The following is a 13,753-nucleotide window of genomic DNA, read 5'->3' on the forward strand; positions in this document are numbered from 1 at the left end:
TGAATTAATTCCTTTGCCTTTCCTATTGAGGACAAATTGATATTAGAAGATATTAGACTACCATTATTCTATATACTAAGTATAACATACTTACGTTACTTCTTCGTCATTTTGCACACATTTCTTATTATTTTACTATAATTTATAATACGAGCTTTCTTCCCCCCTAATATATTATTAATGAAGGAGGGGGAAATTGTATGAGTTTCTCTAAATATATCTCTTAACCACAAACATAATGATATATCTGTGCTCTTAACTAAATATTTTTATTTGATGTATTCGCGATATTATTATTTTATGGATCTCTATAATCTGTTATCAGTTATAATAATTATGACTTAATTCTATTAAAAATTACTGTAGATATTGTAGTTAAAAACAAGGAAACCTTTGTATTGTGACGTTTTCATCGGTTCGTGCATGCAAGTTCCATTGCTTAGCAATGAGCGTTGTTGAAATGGTTTCTTATGTAATTCTACGATTATTCCTATAACACGAAATAAAAAAAAAATAGTAAATTAATAAATGACATATTAATTATAATAAGTCTTCATTTCAAATGTAAAAGGACAATGAAATTTTATAAATGTTCGAATCATCCTACCATAAATTTAAATGAATTTCATATTGCGATGACAACTTTATTGCAAGCGTGTTTGATATAATTATTTAGACAGAGTTAGGTGGATAAATTATGCCACTAACATATCAAATTGAAATTTTAATTTTAGGGATAGGTTTACACTTTATCTTTGGGTAAAAAGAAATGGTACCTCAGAATAAGCCTCAGTCTCTGTAATCTCTGAAATAGGCTTTGTAGTGATGGGACTCGAGTGATTTTTTTTCACTCGAGTTACTCGGTACTGATAAGTTACTCACTCAAATGCCACTCGAGTGAAGATAAAACTCGAGTGATTTTTATTGATTCGAGTCACTCGGAATATAAAACTCGAGTGACCAAAATTTTAAAACGAATAAGACAGTATTAATTTTACATAGAAAATGTGTATTCTTTTTTTCAAAAAAAAAATCTAAACAAAATGTAAAAAATAGAATTTTCCTTCAAACTGAACCTGTCATACATAATCAAGAAACCTCTTATATCAACTATCAGTCAAATTAAAATATTATACCATAATCTACTACTAATAAGTTCTAATCCAATTTAATTTATTCTAACAAGGAACTTTCATGAGATCCAAATATAAACAGTTTTATTATGTTCTTACACAATTTATGTAATAATATACGTGTTTTAAAATTAACTTAAATAAAACTTAAATAAACTCAACAAAAAAAAAAACAAAAATAATGTATTATATCTTTAATGAGATAACAAATTTAACTGAAATTGGTGTAATAACTACTTTAAAAAAATAAATTGATCAATTTTTTCCCTACCAAACGGCTTCGATAATATCGACTTCAGCACACTTGCTAAAATAATAGAAGAATGTTTCTCCGTAACCTCTTTAGTAGTAACAATTTGCGAAAAAAGTTTTGAATTATAAGTATTGTAATAGTTAGGTATGCTTTATTATTGTCAGAAGTCCATAAATCTGTTGTAGCAGCCGTATATTCAACTAAATGTAGAATATCTACAATTATAGTGCGTGCGGCATGATAAGCATCAGGAAGAATTTTCTCTCTTAAAAGTTTCCTGCTACCGCGGGTAAACTTGTCACAATTTGAATTTCTCACTCGGTTCGGTATAAACCACTCGAGTGGTACGAGTCAACTCGAGTCACTCGTAATTCGAGTCGACGCGAGTCACTCGAAACTCGAGTCGTCAAAAATTTAACTCGAGTCGTCAAAAATTTAACTCGAGTGCATGTAATATAAAAACTACTCGAGTCACTCGAGTGAAAAGCAACTCGAATCCCATCACTAAGGCTTTGGATTTAATGTTACTTACGCCGCTTAACCTCTTTCACCGCCATAATCTGGAATTTCATACATTTATAAACCTTAAGTTAAATTAAAATGAATAACTAACATTTTTTATTTTATAAACTGTCATAACGCTCGATTCTTGTTTATATTTAATGGTTGAAATGAAGGAACTTGACACAGTATCTCTAGTGATGAATTAAAAGTTTTAATACAGCATTAAATATTCATAACAATATATTCTTATTTGCTTTCTCACCTAATAAAGATGTAAGTGTTGGATAAAATTATTATAAATTTTAAAAATGTTATTTGTTTTATTGTTTTATATAATATTTCTTACATCCTATATAGGTCGCAACCCAAAAATGCTAACATTCTACAGTGGACAATAGATTTGAATTATGCGAATAAGAAGCGTTCTAGCTCTTTCAAATGGAGTATCATCAATGGGGCTCTGCTGTTATTATTCGTATATGATCTGTAAGTATTTATATATTTTTTGCATGGACAAGACTTCCCATTTTTTTTATACCACGAAGGTAGCAAACAAGCATACAAATTCACAAATTGTCAAAAATGGTGTTTTATGAATATTAACTATTTTAAATTACTGAAAAACTACCAAAATACAAATATATAAATACTAAAAAGTAATGGAATTTTAAGAATCAAGATGTTCATACTATTCTATGAGGCAACTAATTGGTGTTGCTTGCAGAACTTCTTAAACTAATGGCTGGTGCTCACACAACATTTTGAGTATTGGTCTATCTGCTTGACAGCATTGTCACCAAATAAACAATACCTAGAAGACAGTTTTTAATCTGCCAATAGAAAAAAATATATTGTGCCTATTTATTATAGCCTATTTTTGAATCATCATGACAGTCAAAAATGATACTCGTATTGAAAAAATTTAGTAACTATCTTCTATTACAAAATCCACTAGTTTATAGGTAGCATAGCATATTTTTTAGCATATATTAAGATTCATCATAAATTTTTTTAAAGTATTTTTTAATTAGTAAGGTAGTAAGAAATAAGATAATACAATACAAATATAATTGATTATTATACTAACTACACACATACACATGGTGATGTGGTTTGTTCTGGACTGTAGTAGGGCAATGACTGTGCATTGCTGCTCTATTCTGTGGCAATATCCTCCACAGCCCCACTAATACTAGTGTAATAGTGGCAGACAACATTTTCTAATAGTGGATATACAGTTGGATGCACAGCATCAAAATTTATGAACTGTTAAATCAGCTGTCAACTGTTAAGTTAGTGGTTATGATCAAAATTGATCTGGGCAAGAAAGGTTCTTGAGTGGCGACTCCGTACGGGCAAACACAGTATTGGACGACCTCAAATGTCTTGTAGGGGGTCAGTGCATGCATGTGGCTCAGGGCTGTTTTTATGACACTCTATGTTCAGCAGTGGATAGATAATGGCTGAGATAATGATGATTGTACATTCTTTCAAAGTTATAGATAACCAGAAGGCTACCATATAACTTTAACTTTTGGATGATGTTCCTAAGAATAGGTACCAACTAACTATTGGAATGTAATGTAAATTGGACTCTCTTTTCTGCGCTTAACTTGTCATTTGGGCCATTCTAACTAACTACTGTGGTGTTGTAGGTGCCTCTAGGCGGCCGTAATCATTTGCCAACAGGTGAGCCGCATGCTCCTAATATATACATTGTGTACAGTTAACATCCGTCAAAATTGTTATCAATTTGATGCACTCATCTGATAGCTTGGTCTCTACATGTTAATATTAGTCGCTGTGTATGATGTATTACATAGTGGCTGTGATAGGTTTCTATGATGCATTGAAGGACTATTATGTGTGTCAATAATTGTCAGGTCATGCAAATGTGAAGGGTACACATCGGCCCTGCATTACGTGGAGCTGGTGCTGGCGGGCGTGGCGGGCGCCAACCTGGCGCAGCACGTGCTGCGGCTGCTGCTGCGGCCGCGCGCGCCGCCGCGCCTCACGCCGCGCCAGCGCCGCCTGCTCGGCCTCGCGCACCGCGGTCAGTCCTGCCACCCGTCGCGCCGTCTGCTGTACACTGCTGTACACTGCTGTACAATTCATGCTCGCATCCACTTGTCCATCATCTAAAGTTTATTATTAATATTAACTATTATTATCAACAGTCGACCTGTGTTAATACACTGATTGAATATTGATAATAATAGTTTTGTGATAGAATAGAAATTTGATACAGTGTTCACAATTTTTGTAGAAATTAGCTTGTACAAATAGACGGACGGTCAGATAATGCTACGAAATTGTAATACAAATCAACATTTCGAAATTATATGCCTAGCTGGAGTACAAACATCGAATCGAAACTAATTTAAAATAATGAAATATTTTTTTTATTTGACGCATATTGCAGATTCGCCGGTGCGAGCAGCGTCGCCCGAGCGGACATTCATAGAGCAGAGTTTGGAGTCGAGCGCGGAGGAGGACGCGCTGTGCCTGTCGCAGTCGCCGCGCGCCTGGCGCTCCGCCTCCGCCTGCCCCGCGACCCCCGCGACCCCCGCGTCCCCCGCGTCCCCCGCCTCGCACCTCTCCCTCTCCTCGCTCTCGTCCCTGTCGTCGTCCTCGCCGTCCTCGCCGCCGTCGCCGCCCGCGCTGCCCGCCCGCCGCCACGAGCGGCTCGACCGCGACGAGTTCATTTCGGACCACGGCACGCTCGCCGAGTATCTGAGGTATACTTAGCTGTGCAGCCGTTATATCCGCCAAACAAGGAATTGAAGGTCGCTCGCTCCCTTTAAACATATTCCATGCGTGCGGCAGGCAGTACGAGGAGCGCAGCCGGCTGCGGTGGCCGGCGGGCGCGGCGGCGGCGGCGGCGGCGGCGGCGGCGGCGGCGGCGGCGGCGGCGGCGGCGGGCGGCGGCGCGGCGGCCGCGGCCCGGCCCGCGGCGCCCGCGCCCGCCTACCACCTGGCCGCACTCGACACAGGTACGCCCGCCGCACCAGGCCTTGCAGGACACAGCCACACTTGACACGGACACAGCTTAGCAACGACAACCTCCAATATGATCCTCACAGAACTCTTAAACCCCCTCGCTGTACTCGTAATTTAATTTGTTTTTAACAGATTAAAAGGTGTCATGGATTTTAACACCTTAAAAACTATCTATTATGCATATGTCTATTATGCACTCGCACAGTCTATAATAACATACTGTGTCACCTCCTGGGGTGAAGCCATTAAAACAATTTCGCTGAAGCTTGAACGGGCTCATAGAGCTATTTTGAAAGTACTGGCTAAAAAATCAATTTTATTCCCCACTATGGAATTGTATGTGCTCAGTCGGGCTTTAACTGTTCGACAACTATTTATTTTAAATACTATACTACGTAAGCATTCTGAACTATACTGTATGAAGTAAACCTGATAAAATCGAAGCGTAAATCTTATGTATATAGCGAGCCGGCACTATCACCATATTAGTTCCTCTCTATATAATAGATTAAACAAAGAATTACATACATATCCCTTACCTCACCATAAATGCAAAGATAAATGTTTAAAATGTGTGCAAACTTGATCTTATGATGATACAGGCGGTCTTATAAAATTTTCTAAATAAATTTATAACTTTTCTCACACCTGCATAGACACACAAATTCACACACATACAAGTACGTGCGCGCGCACACACACACATTTTTTTAAAGTTAACATGTAGGCTGCTGTAAATAAATTTTTTGAATTTTTTTTTTTAATTATTGTAGTTTATTAGTTAGTTGCTAGATACAAAAAGATTGTCTTCGTTGATGTAACTAACTATTGTACGTCTTAATTGGTCCCACAAGATATAGTACGAGAAACGAATGCTTCCGCGTTGTATGTTAGTATAAGTAAGTTGTGATAGAGCACGCCTGTGTAGTGATATCAGTGTAATGTATGTGTATAATGTTGGTGTTGTCGTCGGTCAGAGGGCGCGAGCGGCGGCGGCGGCGGCAAGGCGGAGGAGGCCGCGGGCGGCGGCGAGGCGGCGGTGCCGCACGCGCCGCACGTGTGGCGCCGCCTGCACCTCGACCCGCAGCAGCTCACGCAGTTCAACCTCAACCTGCGCCTGGTCAGCTGCCTTGCTACCCTCCGGACGCGACCACGCATGCGCGGCCACATGTCCACTACAGTCCCACTCGGGACCTTGCAGTCTACCACACTAGTATATCACTCAGAACCGAGGCTTTCAACTGTACATGCAAAAAATAGACAAATTCCCCTGATAACCTGATATTTTGGGTATATTGGTTATTTCGGAATCCTTATTTATTAGTTTATCGTTAACTACTATACTTTTAAAAAATCAATATGTAGGTTCACCTTTGTCAGTGTCGTGTTCTATTTGTTTGTATCCTGATGGTGTATCAAATATATACGATAAGATGTGTAACGTGTGTCCCTGTCTCTGTCCCGGACGGCGCGGACGGCTCGGACGGCTCGGACGGCGCGGCTGCAGTGGATCCACGCGACGATCCTGCGGCGGCTGGTGCGCGAGCTGAACGCCGCCGACGCCGCGCTGGCCGCGCACGCGCCGCCGCACCAGCGCCTCGGACAGGTAACCACAAATATTCTTTAGATATCCTACATACAACATATTCCTTTTTCTGGTGTTGCGGATGTTTATGGGTGGCGGTAGTCACTTACAATCACGTGAGCTGCATGCTCGTTTGCCCTGTATTATTAAAAAAATTTTTAAATATTTGAATTTAGAATGCGGAAGTGTAAACATTTTAACTCGCAACGAGTAGCTCATTGCTTTGCAAAGAAACACGGCGGCACAGATCGTCAGAAAATTAAAATAGAACTACCGCGGGGGGAACCCTTTCAGTTGCGAGTCCAGTCCTTAGTCACATCGTTTACATTTGAATGTTGCAAAGGAATTTGTCATCATGCTGGAATAATAATAAAAATAGGACTGACCAGCAATTGTTAGGAATCGCTAGCGGAAGAACCGAGTGCTACAAAATGAATCATGAACTAATATTAAAAAAAAATGTAATTCCACACTTGGCGGCAGATGAGCGTGGAGCAGCTGCGCAAGCTGGCGGCGGGCGGCGGCGCGCTGGGGGCGCAGCTGGCCGCGCTGCTGCCCTACCTCGAGCCCTTCGCCGACCAGCAGTACGTCGTGCAGCGCTACCACGGTGCGTACCCGCCGCCACCACGCCACCACGCCACCGCGCCACCACGCCACCACGCCATCACGCCACCCTGCCACCCCGCCATCCCGCCATCCCGCCGCGGGAACCATACTCTACGTTCTTTCCGTTCAGTCTTCCTACGGGCGACGTCTCTATATGTAAGGTGTTACCAAACCATCTGCATTCCCTGCTACAGGACATGGTATTACATATATACATTACGATAAAATAGCAATTTCATGTCGAAGCAGTATAAAATTATTAAAAAACAAAAAATATAAAATACTTAAATTTCTTTACTGCATGTAAAACATCCTACAACTATACTTCTCTCTATCACACTATTGGTCACGCTTCCGTTTTTAACGTAACGTTGCAGGAGCGGGTCACAAAGCAAACCTCAGCTGTTTACTTGTTTCAGAATAGGGTGAAAAATTTACATGTATTAAGAATTATTTTTTAAATAATTTTATGACTTTTGAGACATGAAATTCTATCATTATCGTAACGTATATGTGTAATACTATATCCTGTTAAAGGGAATGCAAATAATTTGGTAACATCTTATTAAGTTTTAACCCCATTTTTGTCGAATACTTTATTTTTTTGTGTCAGCAATTCTCGTAGGTCTATTAAGAATGTTTTGTTTAACTCTGCTCCCGGTAATCAAAATTTTACAATGTTCCATATCATAGTCATCGATCTTCGATCGTTACTCGGGTCCCGCACATGTCGTTTGCGTGTGTATGGGTCCCGGCACGGCGGCGGTCGGCCGTACACTACTGGTGGCGGAGTTAAACAGAATAGTTTGAATGGGCGACATGCCGTGGCCGACAGAGCTGGCGCGCGGCGGCTGCCTGAGCGAGTACAAGTGGAACGGCGGCGGCGGCGAGTGGCACGAGGCGCGGCCCACGGACGCGGAGCTGGTGCTGCAGCTGGTGGCCGCGTACCTGGACGCGCAGCTGCCCGCCGCCGCCGCCGCCGCCGCCGCCGCCGCCCGGCCGTTCAGCGCCGCGCACGTGACCGCCGCGCCTGCACCGCCGCCGCGCGCGCCCGCCGCGCTGGCGCTGCACCGCGTGTCGCGCCGCCCGCCGCACTACGTGCTCGTGCTGGGCGACGACACGCTCGAGGTGGGCGGCGGCCGCAACAACCTGCTGCACGCGCTGCTGCTGCTGGTGGCGGCGTGCGCGCGCCGAGACCCGCCCGCGCTGCAGCGGCTGCACCTGGGGCCCGCCGGCCTCAACCTGCTCTGGGTCATCGGCCGGTGACCGCCCGTTCACATTTACACTCCGAACGTACACAAACAGTGTTGCTTTTGTACCTTGTAAATATTACCAGTGGCCATAATAAAAATCAATGTTGCACCTTTGCTTTTATTTGCTTTTATTTAACAATGTATATTGTGAACCTGATATACGAGTAGTAGAACGAGCGTCTTCTCGAGTGTCGGCCGGAAACCTGCCAGTGTTCGAGAGGCGGCGATTTACGTGATAAAGAACGATCCGACCGCCAGTCGGATGCTCGAGCACTATACGTTTGTGCGCGTCGATGACATTCTCCGGCACGCACAGTGCACTTTATTATTTTAGTCGATCATGCTGTCTACGTGTGATCGAGCGGTTGGACTGCGTGCGCCTTTTAATGTATTAAATAACCATCATCATAGCGGCCATTATCCATCCACTGCTCAACATTAGACCTGCAGTTTTTTTTTAATGGATGGTAATGGTATGGTAGCCTCGCCTGCACTAACACTATACAATGGCGAGGCACCAGTGAAGGGTGATAGGTGAGAATGAAGGCAGATCAGTTCGCCCATAGTAACCAATTGAACAAGAATTAATCACTATGGTTTCCACGGAGAACCGCGTGGATATCGACGACCTGGCGAGGTATATTGCTAGCAATGGGACGGGTAGTCTACATTACTAACAATTCAGGAGGAATTTTTATATTCTTTCGCATACATTGCCAGAAGGAACGGCCCTGAGTCACTTGCATTCACCGACTTTCTGCAATATATAAAAGGTCTTCATCTAGTGGGGAGGTCATCCTACACTACGTTTGCCCATACAAAATCGTTTATCAAGAACCTGTCTGCCACATCGGTTGTCGGTTCTTCAAACTATTTAATAATAAAAATATTATGTAAACAAAAATGCGGATGCACAATTTACTTATCAGTGATTACTACACTAGGCTTGTAGGCCTGTTTCGTAGCAATCGGCGAGTGGTTAATTACTATATATATATATTTATTGCCATTTACGGTCCTGTTTTTTTACGATTTTATCATTTAAGTACTCGATAGATAAAATACATTTGGAATTAAATAAAAAATAATAACAAAATATTAATTTAAAATTTAATATTAATAGTGAATATTTATACAACCCATTGCCACGTCAGCTTACAACTTATAAAAATATATGTGTTAATATACACGACGAGTAGAGTCGAGAAAAATAAAACAATGTTTCCAACTAGACAGTAGTTCTTGAGAAATTATCAAATAAATATTCAAATACAAACTTAGTGGTGCCATCCAGTTTTTAACCACAATTATGGTCTAAAATAAGAAATTAGGAATTATAATATCAATGATAATAACTATTAGATGTATATTTTGTATTAGAAATGCCATGTTGTTTTGTCATATATATTTATGTATGAAACATGTGAGTTAATCTCACATTCAATTGATTTTATTTCTCTACTGTATTCATTGTGCAGATTTTAAGTATAATTTATACGAGTATATATATACGAGCTTAACTGTAATTATACATTTGTTCTATATTTAATTATTGTAAACACTGTTCCTTGTTAGTACATCTTATATCTCTTGAGTGCATACCAAGTGTTTCTTTAATATAAGGATTTCCCACCACTAAATATATGTAATATAACATACAACATACAATCAAACCTGAATCAGTTTCTAAACATTTATTGGTTTTTTATACGCCAGTGTTTCCAGTCATTATTTAATCCTCTAAAATTTTTATGCTTGGGTCAGGATAATTGTTGTGCACAAGAAAATAGTAAATTCTTATTATGTGAACTTTTAAACAAAAACCACGTGAACAATCAATATTAGTGCAGAACTAATACAATAATATCACAGTTCTCTTATAAAATTTTCTCATGAGAATTCATATCATAACACTGTCCTTGCCAGTGTATTGCATGAGAGGCTTCTATTAACATAACCGGTCAGCTCATAAAGCTTGTTCGCCGTCGACGAGGTCGGCGGTATCGGCGAGGTGGTGTCGCAGCGCGGCGTGCAGTGCGTCCACGAAGCGCAGCAGCGGCGGCGGCGGCGGCGCAGCGCCGCAGTGCAGCGCCCGCGCCAGCAGCGGCAGGCGGCGCAGCGCGCGCGCCGACAGCCGCGCCGCGGCCGCCTGCTGCGCCGCCGCCCACAGCCGCAGGCTGGCGCGCGCCGTGTCGCTCTCCGCGAACCGCGAGCCCTCCAGCACCCGCAGCGCGAACACGCGCTCGCGGGGCGCCACCACGCCGCGCGCCATCAGCTCGTCGCAGCAGCCGCGCAGGATTTCGTACGCGGCGCGCGCAGTCGGCGGGCCCACGAGCCGCTTCACGTCCGCGCGGTCCACGAACGCGACGTCGATGGCGCCGGTCACGTTGGAGGTAGCGAGCACGAGCGCGTTGGGGTGGCGGCGCAGGCGGTCCAGCTGGGTGAGGATCGCGTTGACGGCGCGGATAGAGTCCGACGGCTCTAGGCCGGCGAGTGCGGATCGGCGCGCGTGCGCCAGCGACTCCACCTCGTCGACGAGGACGCACGCGAGTAACCGCCGGTCCTCCACTATCTCCCGGATGCTGTCGAACAGCCGCGACACGAGCTTTCCACTCTCCGAGAACCATTTAGAGAACAGGCCGTGGGCGTTGATCTCGAGGAGTCGCGCTCGCGGAAACTTGTCTCCGAGTCGTATAGCGAGTTTTTGAGCGAGAGCTCGGCACAGGCTCGTCTTGCCGGTTCCGGGTGGTCCGTGTAGCAGCACTACGCGATTACAGCCGACTATAGTCGGATTGACACCGCGATCTGCGAACTCGAAGGCGGTCTCTGCGAACCGCAATATGTCTTCTTTGAGTTTTGAATCGTAAATAAGGCTTTCCCATAATCCAAAGAACTCTTCCGACGGCAGGGTCCACACATCAGCAGCGGTCAGTTCTTCACCGGATGCATTATCGGTCATCGTATCCGTTTCTACGCCGAACGAATCCAACTTATAAATGTGATAAACAAGTTCTGTGTTCCTCATTTGTACTTCGATATTATGTTCTACTTCACATAATGTAACCGACTGTACATGTTCGTGGAGTTCATTAAATTCTTTAAAATCACTTTCGACCATTGTTGTACCAGGACTTAGACAAGCAAAATTGCTGAGATAGGAATGCACCATTTCCTTGACATAATCTTTATTTGCACGACTCTTTCTTTTCTGCACCACTTCTACATGAAGCGGAGAGTTCATGGCATGTACTTTCTAAATCTAACTTGAGCTCAAGTTTAAGTTCCTAATAAACGTAATACAAAAGGTGATATTGTTGATCAGCTACGAAGTTGCAAATTGAAACAAACGACACAAACAAACTATACAGGTAAGTAGAGATGCAATTGTTTACTGGATAACAAAAATTTTATTGTAACATGGGTATAAGTAGTTCTATTTCAACAATATTTAAACAACATAAAATTTAATAGATATTACTGTTTTGGTAAGTAAATGTAACAGTTAAAGTCAAACTTGTCATTTAATTCAAATTCAACCACAACGGAATATTGTAAACGAGATTGCCATATTTGATTTTTATTTTTACCCAATTTTTTTCTCAAAACATGCGATGTCCCTCACTTTTAAATAAATTTATCTTTATCTTATCTTTACCCAATCACAAGCTTGCATCGAGTTCACTATGTTTTATATTATAACCTAAGAACAAGGAATTACATAGACTGATAAAATAAAAACTTTCAATCATATGATTGCCTCCTTTCTTCTTATGCAAATATAATTAGTAAAAAGAGGATGAAAGATACACCATCAGGTGCTACTTTTGTGAATTCATAGCAGGCTAGTGTATAGAAAATGTTATACGTCCGTATAACCCTACCAAATTTACATACAACCTGTTTGTATACTTTCTATATATTAATAATTCCTTGTTCTTAGATTATAACAAAAACATTAACAACGAAAAAAATATACGAGGGTCATTTGAAAAGTTCTTAGCCTAACATGGTTAAAGTCATTGGTGTTTTTTTTGTAACTACCCTCACTTTGTATTTATATTATTTAGCAACAAGTATGCACAGTTTAGTTTATTCACAGTAACTCATTGTTCGTTTACACGTGATACTGCAAATCAAGTCAGAGCTATTTTTGAAAATGGATAAAATTGAACATCGTGCAGTGATAAAATACCTGAATTTGAAAGGTTTAACTCCAAAAGCTATACATGAAGACATGTCTGCTACTTTGGGTGAGTCCGCTCCTTCGTATGCGACTGTTAAAAACTGGGTGGCAGAGTTTAAACGTGGTCGTGAGACCATTTAAGATGAGCCCCGTAGTGGCCGGCCTTCGACTGTTTCCACTGATCAAAACAAAGAAAAAAATCTGTGATTTAATTTTATCTGATCGAAGATTGACTGTCGAGGAGATAGCTAAGACTGTAGGCATCTCATCTGAGCGAACACATCATATAATTACTACTGAACTTGGATTCTCTAAGGTGTCTGCGCGGTGGGTACCCCGACTGCTTTTAGTGGAACAAAAACGCAACCGACTCACAACTTCGCGCGACTGTTAGAGTTATATGAAGTTGACCCAATAGATTTGTTGAAAGATTTATAATCATGGATAAAACCTGGGTTCACCACAATACACCCGAGACAAAAGAACAGTCGAAACAATGGAAAAGAGCAGGATCGCCCACCCCAAAGAAGGCAAAGGTGGTTTTATCGGCGGGCATCCGTTTTTTGCGATGCAGAGGGTATAATTCTCGTGGATTATTTAAAAAAGGATGAAACAATAAACTCCGATTACTATTGCAACCTGTTGCGTCGTTTGAGAGAAGAAATCAAAGAAAAACGTCCAGGTTTATTGAGAAGAAAAGGATTGTTTCATTAGGACAATGCGCGCGTTCACACCTCTATGCAATCCATGGCAGAAATCCATCAATGTGGCTTTGAATTGTTACCTTGTCCCCCATATTCACCGGATTTAGCACTGTCCGACTTTTATCTGTTCCCAAAGCTGAAAAAATTTTAGGTGATAAACATTTTTTTAGAAATGAAGAGGTCATAGCCGCTGTGGACGCTTATTTTGAGGAGTTAGACGAAGATTTTTTTAAAACGGGTATCGAAGCCTTACCGGGTCGATGGAAAAAGTGTTTTGAGCTCGGAGGAGAGTATGTTGAAAAATAAAAATAAACTCAACATCGTGTGGTTTCATTAAGTATGTTAGGCTAAGAACTTTTCAAATGACCCTCGTATTACTAGTGATGTGTTGGATCGTTAAAAATCTGATGTATCTTTCGTCCTCTTCTTACTAATTATATTTACGTAAGAAGAAAGGAGGCAACCATTATGATTTACAGTTTTTATTTTATCATTCCTTCTATGTAATTCCTTGTTCTTAGGTCCTCTAGTA

At 41.7% G+C, this 13,753-nt stretch overlaps 2 protein-coding genes across 3 annotated transcripts; one reads left to right on the plus strand and one right to left on the minus strand.

Moving 5' to 3' along the window:
* The first annotated feature begins 1,898 nt into the window (after positions 1-1,898).
* Positions 1,899-8,443, plus strand: LOC113515755 (transmembrane protein 209). Of its 2 annotated transcripts, XM_052899929.1 has the most exons (10): positions 1,899-2,163; positions 2,248-2,376; positions 3,774-3,943; positions 4,313-4,628; positions 4,717-4,792; positions 4,841-4,883; positions 5,868-6,010; positions 6,398-6,496; positions 6,959-7,082; positions 7,917-8,443. In XM_052899929.1, coding segments are annotated over exons 1-10 (1,533 nt in total). In that variant the 5' UTR covers positions 1,899-2,161; the 3' UTR covers positions 8,348-8,443. The 2 variants fall into 2 exon arrangements, with proteins under 2 accessions (XP_052755889.1, XP_052755888.1); XM_052899928.1 differs by having other exon boundaries at positions 4,717-4,883.
* Positions 8,444-9,430: 987 nt separating this feature from the next.
* LOC113515756 (pachytene checkpoint protein 2 homolog) lies at positions 9,431-11,884 on the minus strand. Its single transcript, XM_026900035.3, has one exon. The coding sequence runs from the start codon at positions 11,573-11,575 to the stop codon at positions 10,301-10,303; it is 1,275 nt and encodes a 424-aa protein (XP_026755836.1). The 5' UTR covers positions 11,576-11,884; the 3' UTR covers positions 9,431-10,300.
* Positions 11,885-13,753: the final 1,869 nt, after the last annotated feature.

Source organism: Galleria mellonella, unplaced genomic scaffold, assembly GCF_026898425.1.
Source record: "Galleria mellonella isolate WM207_F2 unplaced genomic scaffold, CSIRO_AGI_GalMel_v1 utg63, whole genome shotgun sequence".
NCBI classification, from domain to species: Eukaryota; Metazoa; Arthropoda; class Insecta; order Lepidoptera; family Pyralidae; genus Galleria; species Galleria mellonella.